Here is a 23703-nt window from a genome sequence, read left to right on the forward strand (position 1 = left end):
GTTAGACAATGTATGATAGTCAAAGACCAGTTGGTATGGGTATCTATGTAATAAACTAAATTGACAGCAACTATTTATAACAATTACATTGTTTATCTAAAGACGCTGAGAATAAAAAAATATTATCTTCAGTTTTTGCAGTCTGAGACTCAAAAACATGGAAGAATGTCGGTTTAATCGTAATTCTACGTCGAGAGCCGCGGGCATGATATACAGGGTGTAACATGTCATCATGAAGATATTTCAGGGGGCGATAGTACTCCGCAAAATAATAAAATATGCTAAAAGACCCATTGTCAAAAACGCATCATTTTTGAAAAACTTTTTTGTAGGTAAATCATTTCTTTTGAATCAATTATTAAAAAATGTATAAATAAAGAAAACAAGCAAATCTAATGAAAGATAATAATTTAATGCATCTATTTGACCATCATGCCTTATTTAACTAAAATTAATCAAAGAAAATTATTTAATAAAAAAAAAACTTAATAAAAGATGTGCTGGTTTCTAATCTATACGTTCCATTATTCCCCCCGAAAATATTGTTGCCATCCCACTAGAATTTGGAAGTTAGGAGAAAACCTGAAGGTAAAACTATATTTCGAACTTAAAAGCTGATATAGATGATGGTGATAGTTGTTGAGAAATGCATTAATTTAACTAAATAAAATGATCAACTTAAAGATAACTTAAACATGATTTCTCAAAAATTTAACATCAGTAGCAATAACTGTGATTATCACCGTTGAATTGTGAATATAGTTTTGCCTCTATGTGCCAATATTTATTAAATTTATTCAAGTAGTTCCAATATTAGTAAAATGACGAATCAATAAACACAAAGAATATAAGTAACACGCACTGCAGTCTGCTTAGCCAAGATCTGAAAAATCGTCGATACCATTTTCGATTTGCGTGTGAAGCGGTTGAAGATGAAGATGTTGCAATTGTTGCTGGTTCATAAAATTCGACTTAACAACGTTGCCTTGATGGGTCTGAAGCCCCGCCGTCTGAACGGAAAATGCACCTTGGTTGGACTTTAACAGCAACTTCTGTGCTTGGCTCTGAATAAATTTGGGTTGATTAAGCGTCTGACCGCTTGAAACTAATTTAAGGACCTAAAAAGAAAAAAATAATTGTCGAAAATATACAAATCCAGTAAATTTAGTACTTACTGTAGTTGCAGGTGAATTAGAATGACTGTTCTGAGAAGCGGTCGATTGAGATCTTTGCGGCTTAAATACAACCTTTTGCTGTGGAGTTTGCTGAACTCTCTGAGGCGGCTGCTGATTCATCACAATAGTGCGACCCGTTGAATTACTCTAATATTTGTACAGAATGTCTCAAATTGGATGGTTTTACGAAGTATCTCAGTTATTAAAATTAGAAACATACGGGTTTCGCAATTCTGGACAAAGACTGAAAAGTCGACATCAGTCGTGATAATTAGGGGCCCCTCTGTACTTCATTTATTCAATAATGAAACACCCAGAAAGTAAAACAAGATATTGAAACGTCTATAAGATCAAGATAATATCACCTTTATTACCGCCCATTTTCGTTTCATAAAAATCGAGTAAAGAATTGCAAGCACCCGGAGGTATCTAACTTCAATAAAAACTGAGATATCCTGCAAAACCATCAAATTTGACACATCCTGTACATCTTTATTTTAACTTAAGTTAAATTTGAAGTTAAACTAACCTGTTGTAAAATGGTGGTCGTTGAAGCAGTCACTCCACGAGAAACGGCTTGACCCACGGTGGTTATGGTGCCGGTGGTCGTGCTTGTGGAGACTGCAGTCATGATAGGAGTGGGTTGAGTTCTCGCCTTCACAACGGCAGCATGAAACGCGATCCCCACATAGCCATAATCCTGTCGGTACTCTTCCAAATTATCCGGTGGATTTCTCACGCTTTTCACAACAGGCGCGACAATTTTTATTAGGAGCTGTTTTATATGGCCCGATGCGGTCCTATCAGAGTTTGAGATTAAATTACCTTCAAGATGGGATTCAATTCGCGCACCTGGATAATAAACCCATAATAGAAACTAAACGTATTCATGACATTTCTTGATAGTCTCACCAATATTCTTGATTTTGGGCAAGACAAAAATTCGAGTGACTTCAGGTCCCAATTCCGACAATCCTTGCAATGCCCCATAGAGAGAGGATAATGGAATTTTATCAGACTGGTGTAATGCATTGGTGAATAACCTGGTTATCCTTGTTTGAATATTATTTGTGCTGGTGTTAAAGTTTTTACAAATTTGAGACATTAATCTAGAGGCGAAGTCCCTTAAGGCCCAGTGATTGTCCAAGTCGGGTCGCATGCAGAGCTGCTTGGACACGATGCAAGTTGTTACCGATGGTATTAGTTCATGCAACTAGAAACATATTGTATAATTGGGGACTTGTTATTATACCTAGAATGAAACCTCACATATTTTTCGAGATATAGAGATTGATTGTCAAGCAATGCCTTCACCATTCTCATTAAATAAATTAGGAGAGCCAGATTGTTTTGGACTACGTTAACTCTCACACCCTCTATAATGAACGTGCACATCCTTGGCAACATCTCATGCAGTCCTGGGTCAGATGACAAGCTTTGTAGAGCTTCCTAAATTAACAAATTATAATATTATATAATACACAACAATAATAAACAAAACATACAAGGTATTTACTTTTAAATTTCAACTGAATACTTTTCATTGAAATACCTAGGTTCCTCCAAAAGCATTGCAATAATATAATTGACTTACAGCTCTTCTAGCTTCATCTGACCCCACACAAGCCTCAGTAATCTCCTTATAATATAATTGTTGCTCGACAGACAGTTCATGTGTGGCCAATTGTTTGATCTGGACAGTTTCCACATTTTTTAGCTTCTGTTTGCCTGTGCTTGGTTTTCCAGAAGTCTCTTTCAATGGCTTCTTATTGATTGGGTCTACAGATTCTAACTGTGGACAAAAGCTCTCAAATCTTTTACTTTGAAATTATCATGAAATGTGATACCTTTTGAACATTTTTAGTTACAGGAGGTGGATTCTCAGGTATTGTTGGCTGGATGCCGTCAATACATAGCCAATGAGACCTAAGAGATGCCTCTAGAGGAGCCTTTGGGTTTAAGTTGGAGAGCAAATCTCCTAAATCAACTTCCTTTTCTTCGATAAAATGCAGTTCACGTCCACCACCAGAAGCAAAACGGAATGGTAGAGGTTCTGCAGAGTGAAAGCCGTATTGGGGCTACAGGAGGGTGAAATTATGGTGATAAGAAAATAACTAATTATATGGAATGTACAGTTTCATAAATTAAACTTGATATGTGAGCCATAATAATGTACTTCACAACATTGGTGTATAAATGTATTATTATGTGCTCCAGGAATTTAGACCGTTTGCTAACTATTCTCAGGAATAAATTACAGTTTAATTTTAAAAAAAGGAAAATAGCTATACATGCTTTATGATCTATAAAGCAATAGACCTACCTCAATATTCCTAACTTTTAATGCAGAGTCAACATCTGTCTGTAACAATTTTATTCGTTTTGCATGGTTCATAAACTTTGCTGCATCTTGAATGATATGTTTCAGCTGAAAGGATATATCCTCGGCCAGTTCCTTAGCAGCTTCATCTTGTACATTTCCCAATCCAATACTTTCAGCAATAACTTTCATTGATTCAATAGAGAAATTTGTGCCATATAAATCGTTTTCGTTCATTTTCGACATTTTCAATATATGGGTTTAGTTACAGAGTCTGATCTAAGATCTGAGACTAATCTGAGACTAAGATCTCCACAGAGAAAATCGACACCTAACTTAAGATCCAAGTTTTTATAAGAACGATAAACAGGTATTTGGTATCTTAGCCGACAACAGCAGGGAATAGTTTTGTTTATATGTTATAACACATTATAGAATCTTGGAGTCTGGATTTGGGATAATCACAAACTACAAGCTATTCACTTTCAGCTCTTCTCCATTATGTGTTCAGGTTTCACTCTTCTGTTTCATCTTTCATAGTTTAATTAGCGGCTACACAGAAACTACTATAATTATGAAGAAATCGTAAAATTACAACTGCAGGTTTTCACTGTACCATCCTCAAACAACACTCTTGTTAGACGCAACACTCCACCTCAACATAACCTCAACTTTCAACGAGATTGACTGAAATGACGTACTGGGGCGCTTTCGGTATCTTTCGATGAAAGAATTTTAGGTCTTCTCAAGGTCATGTTAAGGCAGAGGTTGTAAACCCCCGATTAATCTATGATGACATTTAATTTCTCTTTAACTTGACCTCATATTTAAAGAAATATTTTTAGCATATAAGTTATAAATTATTATTACCTCAGAGTAGAGTAAATAATTTACAATTTAAGAGAGATACCCGCAGACGCATCTGTGATCTGCTATAAGATGAGACAAAAAAAATTTGGTTTTTATAGAAAAACCTGCATACCTATAAAAACGAAGTTGAAATATATTTTTGATCTCAGTGTCAATCCTGAAGAAACAAGCATATATACAGGACGTCCTTTTCTGGAGGTCAACTATGGAGTTCTCGTCGTATTTGAAAACTACCGTTTCGATTTTTGGAAAGAGTTTCATTACTTTTGTTTTTTCTTAAAAGTACTATTATGAATTTTCACATTTTCACAAGCGATATTGGAAACTGCTCTACATGCGGCGTTGCCAATTGATAACTCATTTTCTTACTTCATGAGTTACAACAAAAAAATTATCTTACTAATGCCAACATTTCGAGGGAAAATTCTCTAAGATACAAAAATCGAAAATCCCTTTTAGCTGGTCTGGTGGTATTAGTTTTTTTAATGTTGGCAAGGATATTTGCAAAATCACGACGTGCCTGAAAAAATAATTCTGAACGTCAACAATATAACAATTATAGAAGATTTGTTAAAAAGAGTCGAACAACTTTTTTCCATACTTTTCGGCGACTGTTGTGGTGGTATCAATCCGCGAGAATCGTTCTAAAGACAAAAGCAAGTCGTTATTTTCACGACGCCATTTTGTATGTGCCGGTGATTTTTCCTAGAGTTGTATACCTGTTTAAAAATTTGTATTAAAGTAAATTTGTCAAGTATTATTTACTGTGGACTGCCCTCGTCCCTCTCCGTTTCACGGGTTTTCCAGGGTAAGCACTCTAGGCATGAATTTCCCTGAATAAGTTACCAATTGTCACTCCCATTTATTTGGGTTTTAAAACTTGACCTTACTCCATTAGGTCTTTTTTTGATATACTGCATTATTTATTTCACTCCACTGTCGCTGTGTAGCTACGCCTTACTTATTTCACTTTTTATTTATAGAATACAAAATCTAAGATGTTCGTCTAGTACAAATTCAAAGCAAAACAATGACTGTGGCAACACGAGGACAGGAGATTGTCGAAGACAACAAGGAAATACAAGTAATCTCAATCTTTAATAAACCCTATTTATTTTTTTCACATGTATCTTCCTCATTAGAGCCCTATAGCTGGCCCTTCAAATTTGACAACTGAAGAGGTCCAAGATGATGTTGAAGAACCAGATTTTCCAAAGGATAAACTGGCTACTTTAGAAGACAAAATATCTAATTTGAGATGGGTAGTTCCAGTGCTGCCAGATCAGGAATTAGAAATTTTATTAAAGGCCTCTATCGAATTGGCAAAAAAGAATTTGGACATTAAATCAGAAGCATGCCAGAGGTTCTTTAGGGATGGCTTAACAGTTTCCTTTACCAAGATCTTAACAGATGATGCAGTGTCCAGCTGGAAATCCAACATCCACGTCTGCATTTATAGCAATTGTTTAAAATTAATTGAGTTATGTGTAGCAAAATTGCCCCATGATTGGTTCCCACTTCTTGAATTGCTAGCAATGGTTCTCAATCCCAACAATAAATTTCACAGTTTTAATTCATTGAGGCAAAGTGAATCGGCAGGTCCAGGGTGCAATTTAAGTGAAGAAGAGTTGTTTGCAAGGCCCTCTCCTGACCCGAGAAACCCCAAGGGTTGGCTTGTTGACTTGATAAATAAATTTGGAGAGTTGGGAGGATTTCAGAAACTTCTTGAAAGGTTCCAGAGTGGAAAAAATTTAAATGTCTCTGTTGTCAATGCACTGCTAACTCCTTTTGGACTGTGTTATGAGTTTCTAACTCCACATACTATCCACAAATATGTACTTCCAATATTGGTAAGTGCTAAATGTAGTTCTATCTTTTCAACTTTTGTTGGATGTTGAATTGTTAGATCCCTACTTATCAAAATTTTATTTGTTGCAGGTGGTAGTCTTTTAACTAAGTTTTATATCAGATGATATTAAATGATCATTGGCATCTGATGTATTATTATATATAAAATGTCAAAAAAACCTGAAATATCTCAAAACACTATTTGAGATAATTTAACAAAATTTTGGAATAGAGTTTCGTGTTTTTATGTGGGAAAATGTATAAATTTAGTTTCTTTTAAGTGGAATGTTCCATATGTTGTTTCACTTTTTGGAATTCTTTCTGCTCAGAGTGTCACTTAAAACACAATTTAAGTGTAGGTGGAGAAACTATATACAATAAAATTGCCTATAATGTCTCACAAAAATGAGATTCAGTTTTGGAATGTGAATTAATCTATATATAGAATCAATGCAGAAAAACTTATTTAGGGGCTATTTATGTTCAATTTCATTATTTGCCTTTAATAAGCAATGAATTCCCAATCTTCCCCAAAAACTGCAAATTTCCATTTTACAATTTTCTTATTTACCTCATATTCATTGTACCTACTTTGGCATAAGTGCTATAGATTCTTAATTTAAAACAATAAAAAAAGAAGAAATTCTGTTTTTAATTAATCAGAAATTTACATAAATAGAAGCTATTCACTTCAGTTGACATCAGGAGTCGTCTGACCTCAACTAAACTAACAGTAATATTAAATGTAAAAAAACAGATATCCAGATTTTCAAGATAATCTGGATATATGTTTCCCTTTATCTTAAAAAATTGGAATTGAATTTAAATAGAAAAAAATATACTCAGAAGTTAGAGAAAAACACAAATATTCAATGGTATATAAACCATTCTATTTAAAAATTTTGAGTTGGTGCTACTTTATCATAGAAAAGGTAACACTGCACCTTTAAAAATACTTTACTAATATAGAGTAGATTCAGTTTTTCTTCAACCAAAGTTTCATGATTATTGTCTTAACAGTACTTAAAAAACGTTAAGTATACCATGAGTGTGGAACACCCTTTGTTTTATATTTATCTCCTGATGTCGATCCCTGATATATCTGTATACATTTATCACTATTTCTTAATTAGGAGCACGTTTTTAGGAAATGGTACCAGGTATCCTGGATAAATTAACTGATGAAGAACTAAAAAAAGAAGCTAAAAATGAACAGAAGAGTGACATCATTTCATTAACCATTAGATCAGCCAAGAATTTGGCATCCCGAGTGAACAGTCAAGAAGAGCTGATACGAACTTTAGAAGGGTTCAGGCTGACCATGATTTTAAGACAGTTGCAAATATCAAGCTTCAATGGGAAAATGAATGCTTTGAATGAAATCAATAAAGTAATATCAAGTGTGGCTTATTATCCTAATCGACATCATGGCATGGAGGAAGAGGAATACCTAACACCAGAGAAAATGGCTGTAAGTAGGAATAGAGTCTGCCAGTGTTTTCAGTGTTTGTTTGAGTATTTGTTGCAGCAGAAAACAATTATTTTGCTTCAAAAATTATTTCTTACCTGCAGTTTAAGAAGCTGCATCCATTGCATACATTTTTTCCTATACTTATCAGCTTTTAATTTTCTAAATTGAATTTTAATCCCAAAGTTGTTGTAGAAGAAGTTCTTCAATGTATTAGGTGTTTTAGTAAGCCACAACATGGAAAGTTCTCAATATATTTCATATAGAATAATGTACATACAAGGTGATTCACAGTAAGTGGCTTATCCTTCTAGCAAATTGAAAATTTATAAGATCTAAAGGAAAACCATTTCAGCGACAGTAGTAATTAAAATTAAACATAAAATTCTTTGCATATTCAGTTATGTAATAAGTACATTTTCCTCAATATTTCCTCTTGTAGCCGTTATTAGAATTTACTCCAGTCAATCGTCAAAACGAGGCAACTATGTAATTACCAATTGTATTATGTGCTATGTTAAGCCTTCTATGAGGCTGTTAAAAAATAGATACGCAGGTTTTTAAGGGAAAAATTTCTGTAATTTTTAGAAGAGATGTAAGAAAGATTTTTAAAAAAATCGCTGCATCAACTACAAATTTTGAAATAAAGAAATGTTATAATTCTAAGAAAATCATTATTTTTTGAACATTTTAACGAATTAATCTTATATCAATAAATCAATCTTACATCAACAAACATTTATGGATGCTGCAGTCACATAAATAAAGCCAAATTACTGCTCGCTTATTTGCATATTTAAAAGGAATACTGCTCTGTCACAATACGCCCATTAACTGGTCAGCATAATCTTTAACGTTGTAACTGTAAACAATTTCAGAAAAGATATTCTAAGTAAAAAATTTCAAAAGCACTTTAAAAACACAAATTGTTACTAGATTGATATGCATATTTTTTTTTTACAGAAATGGATTAATGACAATAAAGTCTTAGAAATTGTCCTTCGCGACTCCCTTCATCAACCCCAATACGTTGAGAAACTAGAGAAGATTTTGAGGTTCTTAAGTAAAGAGAAAGCGCTCAGTCTTAGTGACTTAGATGCCGTGTGGGCAGCTCAAGTGGGCAAGCATGAAGCCATTGTGAAAAACGTCCACGATTTGTTGGCCAAACTGGCCTGGGATTTTAGTGCCGATCAACTGGACCATCTTTTTGAGTGCTTTCAAAATAGTTGGACTTCGGCTTCGAAAAGGCAACGCGAGCGACTGCTTGAATTGATAAGGTTCAACATTTATACCAGTGGAAGGTAATATGATGCTATGATTTTGTAAAACTTTAAGGAGGCTTGCGGAGGACGACAAAGACGGGGTAATGGCCCATAAGGTGCTGACGTTGTTTTGGAATTTGGCACACGCCGAAGATGTGACCACAGAAATTATGGATCAAGCTCTAGCTGCACATGTGAAAATTTTAGATTATAGTTGCTCACAGGAAAGAGATGCTCAGAAAATGGTAAGATTGATAATGTTCGCTTATAGTGCTACACTGGTAGCTGAATTATCTCCATACAATTCGTAGAATTTATGTACATTTGAGAAGATTGTTAAGAAGCAATAATTTAAGCATGCATAGTATTTAGTGAAAACAATTTGTGTCAAAGCTACTGCTTTACAAATAATAATTATATATACAGGGTGATCCATACTCAATGAACTATTAGACGTTTTGTAAGAATTATTAGAGAAATTCTTCTAACAACCATCCTCAAATATATATTATATATTTATGAAAATGTTTACTAATCCATCATTTCTGTATTAATTTCTAGATGTGGTTGGATAAGTGCGTGGAAGAATTAAAATCTAGTGATTTGTGGGTGTTACCAGCATTGAAGCAAATACGAGAAATCTGTACTCTTTTCGAGCAACACACGAACGGGGGCCATCCTCAGCGTACTCCTCATATTTACTATCGGCAAGAGATAATCGAAAGACTGCAAAATCAACATTCTTTAGTTATCTTAGTCACCAACAGTCTGACTACTTACATGGACCATTTGAAGACGATTTATGCGGAGAGGTCCGATTTAACACCGGAAACTTACATACCGGATGGGAGATACTGCCATAACATACAGGTGCTGGAGAGACTCAATTTCCTCAGGTGAGCTGTTCAGTGGGTAAGTGTTTCCTTTGACAAATCGTTACATTTTATTTCAGATTTCTTTTAAAAGATGGCCAGCTGTGGCTCTGCGCCGATCAAGCCAAACAAATCTGGCAGTGCTTGGCGGACAACGCCGTTTTTCAATCAGACAGGGAGGCGTGTTTTCGTTGGTTTTCGAAGTTGATGGGTGACGAGCCCGACCTAGACCCAGGAATCAATAAGGACTTTTTTGAGAACAACATTCTGCAGTTAGATCCGGTTCTGCTCACCGAAAGTGGTATAAAGTGTTTTGAGCGGTTCTTTAAAGCTGTCAACGTTAAGGAGGGGAAGTTAAAATTGAAGCGGAGGACTGTTTTAACGGACGATCCTGATTTGATTGGTATCGATTATCTTTGGAAGGTAAATACGTACAATATACGACCTACTACCAAGTCGATTTTTGACAATGAGTTTTCTTTAGGATTATAAGCTCTTCCTGGCAATGACTTATCCACGTTGTCGGGTCTGAGACATTTAAGTTTAGTCTTTTTAAAACATATTTTTGTGTAATTTTTTTAATGAATCAATAGAATACACAAAAAAAATTGTAGGGTACAATCTTAACATTTTCTGTTTTAAAAAGATCGTGTAAGGTTATACATTTAGATCCGACTATCGAAGACACACATTCCAAAGACAAATGTTTGTGTGCTTGAAGTGTTTACTTTCCATGGATGAGTCACATCTGTGATAAATTTTTGGGATGTCTATTCGTTGGGGATTTTTAAGACAGCGTTTCGAATGCAAAATCGCGCCGTGAGAGCCCTGATAATTATATGTGGTCAAACCGCCATGAGACTCATTATTTTTTAGTTCGTAATATAAAGAATTTCCTGTTAATACAGACGAGCTAGACATTTCGTATACAGATTTTATTAAATTGTAATGTGATAGGTTATCAGGAAGAAATAGGCATTTTTTACAAAAATATCAAATTGTTTCAGGTTGTAACACTCTGCCCGGACGATATAGCCGCCAGAGCTATAGAACTACTTAAAGAAGTTAGTACGAATTTAGGCACGAAATTGTTACAAAACCAAATGACTATTCATACGCAATATATTGGAGAGTGTTATGATCGGCTTAGGGCTCATTACGATACAGTGACCATTTTGCAAAAATCAATGGCAGACAAGGAATTTGACAACTCGCAAATTCCGAACAGGATTGGTGTTGAGGCTGTGAAAATGTGCAGAGTCATGAAGGTTCTGCAGGAGTACATAAGTGAATGTGATAACGCCTTTATGGGCGAAAGGAAAATATTGCCCTTGCACAGGTAAGTTGAGAATATTTCATTGGCATTTTTTTAGAATTTTCAACATTATCTGGTTATGGAAATTTAATTTATTATTATACATTATTATATCGATTCTACATGCCATTTCTTATTCATTTCAGGGCGTGTTACGGCAAGCATTTAGCTTTAATAGTTAGGTTTTCAAATATAAATAGACAAGTTGAGGATATGGAATTTCACACTCACACAAATGATACCTTGTTGTCTCTAAGAAGAGCTATTCTTAGACGTTTAAAAACGAGCATCCACTGCAAGTTAGAATTGTTTTTAAATGGAGAACCGCTGGAGACTACCGATGATAGGAAATTACTGTCTCAGATACCTCTGCGAGATAAAACTGTAAGCTATTAATTAGGGTTTTAGGACAATGGGGTGATATCATTCTCCTCAAATTCTCAATCGAATTTAATATTGCAAATATAAAATTTTTGAAGTAAATTGCTCAAAAGACAATGTGAATTAACTATATGATCATCCATTAGTTTGTATGTAATTCTACAGATAGTATCTGCAAAAGTGACTCAGGTTAACTCAAATGTGGAGTCGTCACAAGACAGCAGTTCAGATAGTTCATCGTCCTCTCCTCAACATTTATATGACGCTCCAAATACGGATATGGAAAACCTACTACCGGGCGTTTTGATGTCTCAAAATCGCGTTTACGCCCATTTTTTTTGTCAACTAATGGCGTTGGGAAGTCAGTTGGAGTTTCCCGGATTGAGAGATAGTGCACACACATTACTGCAAATGTTGCCTTGTGACAGTCTAACGATCGAAAAACTGAGGATCCTTTTTGCTACGCCCGGTGAGCAAAACATATCGATGGATGTGATGTTTTTCAGAGCCATCCCGGCTGAGGTAAATTATGTGAAATGCATTGGAATTGTTTTATAAGTGTAGGCTTGTTTTTATTTAGGTGTTGTACCATTTGGAAGTTTTGTACGCTATGTTAATGCCGGCGATGGACACGCTCTCCGAGAAAACCTACGACTTTCAGTATTCCTTCATAACGTCTGGGGAGGCCCATCTGTTTTTGGAAATGTTAACGAAGAACAATTTCATGTCCAGCGCCGACAATATCACAAGAAGATCGGCATATTTGGTAGTTCTGAAAGTATGCAAGTTAATTTTGACGTCTGTGGCACACGTCTTGGTAACCTTGAGTGAGGACCACACCCCTCCAGAAAGCGGAAACTTTAATGAGAGCACCACAACGCCGGGGATGCATTTGAGACAGGCCTTAAGATCTGTACCTGGACATTCCGATTATGTAAATTTTCCATCGTTACTGTGGATTGAGTTATTGAACAAATTTTAAAATGCACTCGCATAAGTTTAATTTTTTTTGCGTAAAAACTGATGGCCTATTCTATATTTCTAACCTGATCCACACAACATAAACAGTACTATAATTTTTACGTTTTATCGTAATTATTTAATCATTAATTTATGTGATGACACCTTTCTTTCAGCTCTTACGCCAAGTATCCATAAAATTATCCCAGGGATTGGCTCAACTTATGGTCGCTGAAACGGGTAGCTCTGGTCAGGCACAGGCGTTGTTCAGTCAGGCTTTAAACTGGGAATTACCAGATTTGGCAACCACACTGGCGTTAGTTCGATTGGTGTGGGCAGCCAGCAGCGATAATCTAAGTGCCCTGAACTCGTCACCGGAAATGCTCCATGCATTATGTGATCCCGCCAAGCAGACCAGAACAATTGAGTTGGATGTTGAAGACATTTTGTTGTGTAAAGAGTCCATGGAGTTATTGAGCACTGCGGTCGTTTTAAATTCAAGCAGTCTGGAGCATTTATATCAAGACAATTGGTAAGTTTTTTCTATCTATGAACATTACATAATATTAAAAAATATGGAATGAAAAATTACTAGTAATATCCCAATTACGTATTCAAATAGTTTGATTATTCAAATTACTAAATTTCATTAAATTTGAATTGGAATCCTAGGTTTAATTTAAGCCACAAAACTTCTCTATCAAGATTTTTTATAATTTTTCTTCATTTTTTAATATAGGTGGCCACATTTCATTACTGATCTGGTGCTCCTGAATCCTTGTTGTGCAGTACGCGTTGCCGCTGCCGAACAGCTAATTGTGATATGTACGTGCGGCGCCGCCAGCCGCCTGGCCTTACAACTTATAATGCCTCTTCTGTTTTCATTACTTAACACAATGGTGATAGAATATGCTAATAATTCGCATGAGTACTTTCAACTTCTCTGCCAGTTAGTGGGCGTGGCTCATTTTATCGGATGCCCCGTCAACGACGTTAACGCTCTGTTGGCTAACGAAGTAATACATTTTGTTTTGATAAAATGCATTGACGATACGAGTATGGCCTTTTTTTAAGGTGGGTTGGCTGCGGAAGGCTCGAGACAAGAATGAAGTTCTCATTGAAGGCCATCTGTCACTGGCCAAAGAATTACTGGGTTTCATGACGGCCGAACAAAAGTGTGAACTGGGTTGTGCCGAATCTGGGAGTTTGATTAAGGAATTATTAGAAGATTTTCTTTTTCCCGCAAGCAAGTTGCAGCTGCAGCTGACAAAAACAAAACATTTGGGAGAAGACCCTGCTATTCCCATATGTGACACTCCCCAGACTCAGGCAGCCGCCTTCGATTTGCTTATTTCTTTGTGCGTCAATTGTGTTCCGAATTACAAGCAGCTGGTTTCGATGTTAACCGAAATGTTTTACTCGGGTACGATCTTTAACCACTTTAAGCTGCATCAAATAACACCGCATGTATGAAATTATTATTTCAGACCCAGATTCGGCGATAATAGAATGGGACTATTTGCCGGCCGTTGCGCCCCGTCCGTTTCGAGGCTTTGTGGGATTGAAAAATGCAGGCGCCACGTGTTACATGAATTCCGTTTTGCAACAACTGTATATGGTAGAAAATATCAAAGAAGGAATCCTTGCCGCCGAAGGTGCCGCAACTGATCCCAATGAAGATTTCACAGGGGAGGAGAGAATGGACTTGGACGTTGATTGCATGGACGACAGGAACTGTATTGATGACAATAGGAAGGACTATAATGTGGGGATATTGAAACAAGTAAGAGTGCGAAGCATTTTGTTTTCTTTAGTAATTATTTGAAGCAAGGCATAAAATAACCTGAAATATCTACATAAGGTTCTAGAAAACTTTGTATATACAGGGTTGCTCATTAGTGCGTCAAAGTGCGATATCTCAGTAAATATAAGTTTTGGAAGGAAATTTGTCTTAGTAAAGTTTTTGGGGAATAAAAGGCACGTATTTTTAAATTATTTTCAAATGTACAGGGTCTGTCATAAAAGTGTGGTAGTACCAAATTATGTTTTTTTAAATGGAACCCCCCAATTTTTTTGCCATTTTCGTATTTATCGTCAAATTTTAAGGCTAGTTTATGAAATAGGTCTTATATAAAAAATTTGCCATTTTCGAGTTATTTGTGAAAATTCAAAAATTTTGATAGCTGCAAGGTCTCACGGAAATCAATGCTGTTCCCTAACCGTTGCGAATTTTGGAATCGATCTTATGAGGCTCCAAGGCGACATAATAAGCTACGTTTTGACATATTTTAGTTTAAAAAAAGTTTTCCATAATCCTCGAAATAGGCCTCCGAAGTTGCATGACTTCAATCCTCAATAACTTGCTTATTTCAAATGGAATGCCCTACTTTTCTCGACGGCATCGTGTTCAGAATCCAAAAACCTACAACTTTTGTTAACATTACCCTACCCCTAAACCCAACCGTTTCTGAGCTGCCGAAAATTGCCTCTTTTTTACATCTAAATTTGTATTTGAAAAGTCGCATCGGTTACGTCACCATACGCAAATTTTACGCGATGTCCGGTGACGTCCAGTGTCATTTTGACGTTTTTTTTTCATTTCGCCTATAATACCACCCCAAACATTTACAGTCCACTGCCGCTGCGTATTCACTGATCTTACTATTCTTGGATTTTCCATTGAATAATAATGGAGATTATGACGGTTTGGACTACCATTCTGAGTGAATGTTAATTCGTCGGAGAATAATACTTTTAGGAAAAAGTTAGGCGTTCTCCTTTCCATTTCTAACCCTCACTGACAAAATGTTCTTCTAATCTCCAAATCAGGCTCCAATAGTTCTTGATGGAAGGATATACTGTAGTCATGAAACGTGTTACTCTTTAAAATTTTACTAACGGTAAATCGAGGAACATTCGTTTCCTTGGATATTGTTGTTGAACTGGTAGAAGGCTCCGAAATTACAGATAGCAAAACATTCAACTGATCTTCATCGCTTGTCCTCTTAGTCCTTTCACATTTTTCATAAGTCACATTGCTTGTTCTAATAGATCTTTTCTTAAGTTTTTCTAAACTTCTAACCGAGGGTTGCCTTCTATCAGGATATTTTTGAGCATACATCCTCTGAGTTAGCAAACAATTTCGATCAACAGATCCCATAACAAAGATCATGTCAACCAGTTCCGTCTTTTCAAAATTCATACGTATTTAGTGAACTACAAACCTTAATATAAGAATAAGAAAGAAATGTGCAAAACATCTGCGTAACTACTCACCAAAGTGGATAAAAATAAACAACTTAAAAAATTGTGTAAAACAAATTTAAAAAATATGTGGATTAAAAAAACGAAACAAATAACGAATGTACAATGTAAAACTAATTGTAACTTACAAATATCTACGACTTTTATGATATTTTAGAAAGAAAACACAGACATCAATAGAAATAAACAAAGCATTTGTATTTGTTTCCATGACAACATGTAGCTGGTTAACTTGATCAAAATTTAAAAAATAACACTGGACATCATCGGACATCGCGTAAAATTTGCGTATGGTGACGTAACCGATGCGATTTTTCAAATACAAATTTAGATGTAAAAAAGAAGCAATTTTCGGCAGCTCAGAAACGGTTGGGTTTAGGGATAGGGTAATGTTAACAAAAGTTGTAGGTTTTTGGATTCTGAACACGATGCCGTCGAGGAAAGTATGGCATTCCATTTGAAATAAGCAAGTTATTGAGGATTGAAGTCATGCAACTTCGGAGGCCTATTTCAAGGGTTATCGAAAACTTTTTTTTAAACTAAAACATGTCAAAACGTAGCTTATTATGTCGCCTTGGAGCCTCATAAGATCGATTCCAAAATTCGCAACGGTTAGGGAACAGCATTGATTTCCGTGAGACCTTGCAGCTATCAAAATTTTCGAATTTTCACAAATAACTCAAAAATGGTTAATTTTTTATATAAGACCTATTTCATAAACTAGCCTTAAAATTTGACGATAAATACGAAAATGGCAAAAAAATTGGGGGGTTCCATTTAAAAAAACATAATTTGGTACTACCACACTTTTATGACAGACCCTGTACATTTGAAAATAATTTAAAAATACGTGCCTTTTATTCCCCAAAAACTTTACTAAGACAAATTTCCTTCCAAAACTTATATTTACTGAGATATCGCACTTTGACGCACTAATGAGCAACCCTGTATAATAGTTTTATGAATATTATTGTTTATAAAAAAGAGGGTAATGCAGTAAATTCATCTTTTCATTATCCAGCAATCTTTGCTTTATGTTATAATAAATAATTTGATTTCCCATTAGTGGTTTTTGCGGTATTTACTGATATTTTTCAATTTCCAACTCATTTCAGGTGCAAGCAATTTTTGGACATTTGGCCTGTTCCCGTCTCCAGTATTACATTCCCCGTGGACTGTGGAGACACTTCAAGCTGCAAGGTTTGTTTGATTTTTTTTCTGTATTATTTAAGCATTAGTCGTGATTATCATTGAATTGGGTTTCAGGCGAACCAGTCAATTTAAGGGAGCAACAGGACGCTGTCGAGTTTTTTATGTCTCTAGTCGAAAGCCTGGACGAAGCTCTAAAAACATTGGGTCACGAGCAAATCATGGCAAAAATCCTGGGTGGCTCGTATTCCGATCAAAAGATTTGTAAGGGCTGTCCCCATCGCTATTCCAAAGAAGAACCTTTTAGTGTTATAAGTGTAGATATAAGGAATCATAGCAGTTTACCAGATTCTATGGAACAGTATGTGAAAGGTACGTTGTAGATTGTTATCGAATCGTCCTTGTGTGATGACCGTTCTGTTTCAGGTGAACTGTTGGAGGGTGCTGATGCTTATCATTGTGAAAAGTGTGCGAAGAAAGTGGTGACAGTGAAACGATTGTGCGTCAAAAAATTGCCTCCTATTCTAGCGATTCAATTGAAACGATTCGAATACGATTTCGAACGAGTGTGTGCCATTAAATTTAACGACTATTTCGAGTTCCCCAGGGAACTGGACATGGAGCCTTATACTGTTTCTGGCTTAGCCAAAATCGAGGGAGAGATTATAGACTGTGATTTAGATCCTAACGCTATCGATGTTTGCACTAACTATCGGTTATCCGGCATCGTAGTGCATTCCGGACAAGCTTCAGGTTAGTGGACTTTTTTTTACTCAGTCAGTAAAACTGTTAAAAATAATTTACACCAATTTTCGTTTTTTGTCTTTTATCGAGTCTTGAAATTTCGTTTTTAGACATTCGTTGTAACTTTATTTTTTCAAATACAAACATTTATGCGCCGATTACGTATAAAATTTCTTCTTCGCTAAATAGTTACTTTTTTTCAGGGGGACACTATTACTCTTACATTAGGCATCGAGATCCTTCAGGAGATGTAAGATGGTATAAGTTTGACGACGGAGACGTGTCCGAATGTCGAATGGGTGAAGACGATGAAATGAAGGTTCAGTGTTTCGGGGGTGACTATTTGGGTGAGGTGTTTGATCCCATGCTGAAGAGGACGACATATAGGAGGCAAAAACGATGGTGGAACGCTTATATGCTCTTTTATACTAGGCATGATGTGGAAGACGAATCACTAGCAAAATCTCTGAGTCAGTTTACGTTGTGTAAGTACCTTTTAGGGTGACTTTCATGTTTTATTTTGGTATTATTTTCAGCTTCAATAAAGAAGGAAACGCTTTTAAAAATGCCTATGGCCATAGAAAATAGTATAAGAAAGCAAAATGTTAAGTTTTTGCATCACCGTGGACAATTTACATTGGAGTATTTTGCATTCATCCGGAAATTAGCGACCACGTGTGCCCCGACAAACATCAGACAAAGTCAGAATCTTGCAAACGATCACCTAGATCAACAGTACTTGCTTAGCGTTCAATTAGTCAGTAGCTTTTTGTTTCATACGGGTTGGCATACGAAGAAAAATCTTAGGGGGCTGGCTATGGATTGGTAAATTTATTACTCTACAATAACACAATTTGTTTGCAATCAAATTTTTAGGTGTGATGTGTTATGTCTACATCTCAGAGCGTCGCCTTCGATACGGTTGTGGTTCGCGATGAACATGCTGTTCAACCATATGAGCCGTTTTTGTGAATATCTCCTTGGTTGTCCTAGTAACGAAGTCCGATCGGCCTTCATTAAAATGGTAGCTTTGCTGGCCCATTTTTCAATAAAAGACCCGCCCTGTCCGTGCCCACCAGGCATTAATAATTCAGATGCGAATGCCAACTTGAGCGAACATGTGATTTGGGCCTTGTTGACCCTGCTACAGCGCGAAGTCAGCGAGCACGGCCGCCATTTACCTCATTATTGTACCGTGTTTCATATGTACGCCAGTCAGGGTACGTACATATTTTTACCTGCAGTGGCAGAGTGTGTATTGTAAGTTTGTATAGAAAGTTTGGATTTTTTTAAATTTTATTATACAATATGTCTCAATCATCAGGTATACACGTATATACAGCTAATGTTTTATTTTTATGTCCACCCATAGGTGTTGAGGAAAAAGCGCAACTTTTGAGATTAAATGTGCCTGCAACGTTTATGCTAGTGGCCTTAGACGAAGGACCAGGACCCGCCATTAAATACCAATACACTGAATTAGGCAAGCTGAATCAACTAGTCTCTTGTCTAGTCCGTTGCTGTGATGTTAGTTCGAAATGTCAGTCGAGTATCGCCGGTGGTCAGGTTCGACCTAACCCCTATAGGGAGTTTTCAATAGATGATTATATAGCGACCATCTCGCCACAGGCCGCAGACATTCTATTTAACAGGAACAGGTAAGAATTTAGTTAGAAAAAACCTTTTTTTTATGTCTATTCACATAAACTATTACACTTGGAACATCTAGTATAATATCCAAAACAAAACGTTGAATAATTTACCATCTTTCGATTAATTATACCATTTACCTTTTAGTTACATAAAAAAAATTATCGAAGATACCAATCTGACGGACGAGGCCGTCAAACTGTTCCAATTTTGTTCGTGGGAAAACCCGCAGTTTTCCAAACATGTTCTCTCCGAGGTGCTGTGGCAAATCTCGTTCGCATATTGCCAGGAGTTGCGTCACAACATGGACATATTGCTGTCGGTTCTCCTAATGGAAGATTCGTGGCAGTCACACCGGATACACAATGCCGTAAAGGGCATTCCGGACGAGCGCGAGGGTCTCCTAGACACGATCGCCAGATCGAAGAACCATCATCAGAAACGAGCATATCAGTGCATCAAGTGTCTCGTGACTCTGTTTACGAAATGTACAATTGCTAGGAATATGCTAATGAGCCAATCTGACGTACGAAGGTAATTCATGTTTTTTTTTTGTTTAATTTACTAAGCATGTTATATGTAGAATTTTAATTAATAAGTATTCTTTTAAAACATCTTTGGTAGATCTTGGACTTCATCAGTGAGCTGGTTACAAGACGAGCTTGAGCGGAAATATCCACCAAATTCCCAGTATGGATACAACACGTGGTCGCCTCCGGCACAAAGTAACGAAAGTTCGAATGGTTATTTCCTCGAACGATCGTCTAGCGCCAAAAAAACGCTGGAAAGAGCTCTGGAGCTGGTCCCAGAGACAGAACGCGTCGAAGACGAAGGGGTCGAAGATCCTGAGTCACGCGAGGAAGATGCCGCAGGCCACGTGAGCGACGAACAGACACTATTATGAATATTTCTTTCGCACGTTGTATTTATGGTAAGTGTAGTAATAGATCTTATGGCACTTTTCTTGCCGTGATAAAATGCATTAAAGGGTCCCAGCGCTGTAAAAATGTCAGTGTTTGTGAAAGTTTTCTTTCGTCTAAATCTTGTCAGTATCATACCAAAAAGTCTATCCTAGAGGGTAAAGTTCGTCGCGACTAGACCCGCAAAGACAAAAAATCCATTGGATGTCCGAAATAAATCTGTAAAACGGAACGAGCGTTCGGTTGAGGCAAAAACTATCATCTGTACAAAGGTTTGGAAACAACGTTTTTTTTTTCCTTTAAGTAAATCCACATTTCTGATTTGGATCCTTCTAATAGTTCATTTAAATATGCTTGTTTATGCTACATGGGTATTTATAGACTCAAATTAATTAATCGTTGTGATTTTCAGATATCAAGTATTAAAGAACGCGTACATCTGATACCCCCGGAGTTGCGTTAACACGAACTTTGCTCCCACGCCCATGAGTCGCAGTTTGAGATACATTGGAAGTTAACAGAAAAACACTCTCACACATTCACTTGGTTAAAATCGAATTTGCTCTTTTAACCTAGGCCAATATCGTTTATTTACAATCCAAATGCATGTGAAATAATAATTTTCGATGCGAGTCGTAAAAAATCATTGCGATTCGATTGAAACGGTTGTAATTGTTAAAAATATAGTATTTTATATCTTCAGTTAAGCTGAAAACTATCCAATTTTAACTCGCTACTTTTTTTCTAAAACTTATTGATTTTGATTATGGAACTGTTTCAAGTGTTGATACACATCGATAATTATTATCATTACCTTACCCTAATTACTGTATAAAAACACCTACTAAAATACACCGTTTTCTTTTATTACCTCCTAATTAGGATATTTTAAGCATCTACTTATGCGACTTTCCGAATAATTCCGCATCTAAATCTTGGTATCTTAAAGTGGTAAGTAACGTTTCAAGTTACGATATTGTTGCACAATTGATTTTTATCTGCAATTGAGATTCATATCAATTTGAATTACACCGTCAAATTATTAGTATTGCTCCGCGGCTACAAACCAAATTACTGACCAAATCAACTGCAATAACATGTTCCAAATCAGCGGCTTGAATTCAACGCAAACCGCGTTTCAATATGTTTATGCGCCTTCAAAGTTAGAGCACAAATTAAGATTATGCAGTTGATTTAGCCAGCAGTTCACATCGGAAATGGAATGATTATTTCAGCTAAAAGCTCTAAGTAACGATACTAAAAGCTAAAATAAAAACTCAGCTTTTGAATTCACAACAAGTACTGAATTGAATTCAGAGCTTAAGTAAAGGAAATTAAGGTGGCGATTTGCATAGATTTTTCGGGAAAAAACGAAAGCATGAAAATACGCAACTTTTCGCTATCTTTTGAAATAAAGGAGCTGAGGGGGTCAATACATGAGAAAACACCCTGTACATACCGGTAAAGACGTCTACATATATTTTACAATTAGACTCTTTCATTTCAAAAGCAGAGACATCCATTATTTCTTTCTTTATCTACGCAAATAAATATTAGTGGTTTTATTCAATTAATATACAGGGTGCCTTTTAAATGAGTTCACTATTGATATCCCAAAAGGCGAAATATATAAAATCGGTTAAATGGAAAAGAAGTTGCCAGATATCAACACCAACTGAGTTTTTTATATATAAATTTGTATATAATATAGAATCATTTGCGTTTTTTAAAAATTAATTTTGCATTTTTCATAAAATTTCGGAAATCAAAACAATCTGGCAACGCTGTGTAAGTGCCCAAAAATAGTAACTTTTTTCCTATTTAATTGATTTGGTAAATCACCGTTTCGAATTTCATAGAGCAATAGCGAACACGCTTGAAAAAGGCACTCTGAAAAATCTTGAATTTATAAGGGTGAACTCTATGAACCTCTTTTTTAGGGTTGACGCATTTTAAAAATGTGACAGTTTACCAATCTAAAGTTATTATCATTGAATTTTACCTATGTGTGTAATATTTGAATTTTTACAAAAATTTCGATTCATATTCCGCCTAAGTTCCTTTACCCAGATCTCAATGTTAAGAGTAAAAGATGAAATCCGGGGGAATAATATTGTTTTCGATATACGAGTATAAATAAATACCTATAAAATATACTAATAAGTGGAACAATGTCCCTTTTTTAGATATCAGAGGAGTGCTTGTGGGGACCCCCTAAAGACCTCCAAACGCTAGTTTAAAATTGTTTCGAGTAGTGAACATTGCTACATAAAAGTGTTTGGTCTGTATATAACTAACGGGAAAATTAAACTTCAGTTTTTGTTTATTTTGTGATATTTTTTGTAATTATAAAGTTAAGAAACAACTGTTTAAAGTCATAATAAAATTTAACTTTCGCTTTGTAACTGTTTGTATATATCCTTGAGTAATCGATATAATATTGTATTGTTGATGCTTAAAGATGCCTTTTACGTGTTAATTATTATAGCATCAAGCTACGACGTTTGGCTACCATGTGTATATAGTTTTTCCTCCGGAAACTTCCTAGGGAATAATTAAATTGAATTTTATTATGACTTCCCTGAACCAAATACTAGACAAAATTATAAAGCTTCAATATTTTCGTTCTGTAATCGCATACTAATTTATTGCTTTCTTTGTATTGATAACTTTTTCTTTTTCAGTCGAAAATATTGACTATTTCTAGTGTAGCTTTTGTGGTAGGTACATATAGGTACTGGGTGTTCCGAGTTAAAACAGCCGTTTCCTGAACTTTAGACGTAAAAATCTTCTAAAGATGATTCAAGAACTGCGACATAAAATTTCGATGTGTGTAATGGAACATCCAGTACATTGTTGTTTTATTAAATGAACCTCTTCATCTTGATTTCAAAAAAATGTGTGAGTGAAAACGATTAGAGGTAAAGCCACGATTTCGTATGTTTTTGAAATCAGGACGAACAGGATCATCTAATAAAATATCAATGTATCGGGAGTTCCATTACACACATCGAAATTTTATCTCGTAGTTGTTGCACCATATTTTCAACATTATAGATTCTGTCTAAAAGTATAGGAGACGGGTATTTTGATTTTTCTATTGAAATACGCAAGGGTACTAAAATAACAGGTTTTTCATCTAATTTGGAACACCCTATACAGGGTGAACATTTATGATGAGGTATGTATTGGGTTCTTCTAAGTTGAAGGAGCTGCAGAAAGGTTAAATTGAGGAAATATATTTCAGATTGCCGGATTACGTTTAACCTTTTTTTATATATCTTTTGTAATATAGAACCCGAATATGTGCATCATCAAAAATGCCGATCCTGTAAATGACATGAATTGAATACTTAATTTTCTGTTTTAAAAATGTCTTTTTGAAATATATGATTAAAATATAAGCCTATATAGGTACTTATGTTTGTATTATAATTTATGATAAATTAAAAAATACACTTTTATATTTTGTTGTTTATTGATGGTATCATGCGCCTCTAACGTA

At 35.6% G+C, this 23703-nt stretch overlaps 2 protein-coding genes across 3 annotated transcripts; one reads left to right on the top strand and one right to left on the bottom strand.

Annotated features, from left to right (window-relative positions):
- Positions 1-462: 462 nt before the first annotated feature.
- LOC136418738 (transcription initiation factor TFIID subunit 6-like) lies at positions 463-4157 on the bottom strand. Its single transcript, XM_066404908.1, has 8 exons — positions 3499-4157; positions 3023-3253; positions 2770-2967; positions 2445-2624; positions 2088-2388; positions 1705-2027; positions 1176-1322; positions 463-1118 (listed from the first exon to the last, which is right to left on the bottom strand). The coding sequence occupies exons 1-8, from the start codon at positions 3739-3741 to the stop codon at positions 873-875; spliced, it is 1869 nt and encodes a 622-aa protein (XP_066261005.1). The 5' UTR covers positions 3742-4157; the 3' UTR covers positions 463-872.
- A 678-nt stretch (positions 4158-4835) lies between these two features.
- Positions 4836-23664, top strand: faf (ubiquitin carboxyl-terminal hydrolase-like faf). 2 transcript variants are annotated; one of them, XM_066405517.1, is made up of 26 exons: positions 4836-5173; positions 5349-5449; positions 5508-6215; positions 7361-7684; positions 8645-8958; positions 9017-9188; positions 9505-9839; positions 9896-10238; positions 10823-11154; positions 11277-11514; positions 11677-12033; positions 12092-12445; positions 12648-13003; positions 13211-13487; positions 13546-13894; positions 13959-14254; positions 16851-16935; positions 17002-17256; positions 17311-17637; positions 17832-18113; positions 18165-18453; positions 18505-18848; positions 19001-19286; positions 19426-19812; positions 19903-20209; positions 20611-23664. In XM_066405517.1, exons 2-25 carry the CDS (start codon positions 5396-5398, stop codon positions 20180-20182), a joined length of 7344 nt encoding a protein of 2447 aa, XP_066261614.1. In that variant the 5' UTR covers positions 4836-5173; positions 5349-5395; the 3' UTR covers positions 20183-20209; positions 20611-23664. The 2 variants fall into 2 exon arrangements, with proteins under 2 accessions (XP_066261614.1, XP_066261615.1); XM_066405518.1 differs by having other exon boundaries at positions 22385-23664.
- Positions 23665-23703: the final 39 nt, after the last annotated feature.

The sequence above is a fragment of the Euwallacea similis genome, chromosome 2 (assembly GCF_039881205.1).
Source record: "Euwallacea similis isolate ESF13 chromosome 2, ESF131.1, whole genome shotgun sequence".
In the NCBI taxonomy this organism is placed as follows: domain Eukaryota; kingdom Metazoa; phylum Arthropoda; class Insecta; order Coleoptera; family Curculionidae; genus Euwallacea; species Euwallacea similis.

Coding starts and splice junctions, on each gene's coding strand:
- LOC136418738 (XM_066404908.1), bottom strand. CDS start 3,741: ATGTCGAAAATGAACGAAAACGATTTATATGGCACAAATTTCTCTATT. Junction 3,254..3,498: donor TAAAAGTTAGGAATATTGAG/GTAGGTCTATTG, acceptor ACCCTCCTGTAG/CCCCAATACGGCTTTCACTC. Junction 1,119..1,175: donor CTAATTCACCTGCAACTACA/GTAAGTACTAAA, acceptor TTTTCTTTTTAG/GTCCTTAAATTAGTTTCAAG.
- faf (XM_066405517.1), top strand. CDS start 5,396: ATGACTGTGGCAACACGAGGACAGGAGATTGTCGAAGACAACAAGGAA. Junction 13,488..13,545: donor ACGCTCTGTTGGCTAACGAA/GTAATACATTTT, acceptor CCTTTTTTTAAG/GTGGGTTGGCTGCGGAAGGC. Junction 19,287..19,425: donor ATTCTATTTAACAGGAACAG/GTAAGAATTTAG, acceptor TTTACCTTTTAG/TTACATAAAAAAAATTATCG.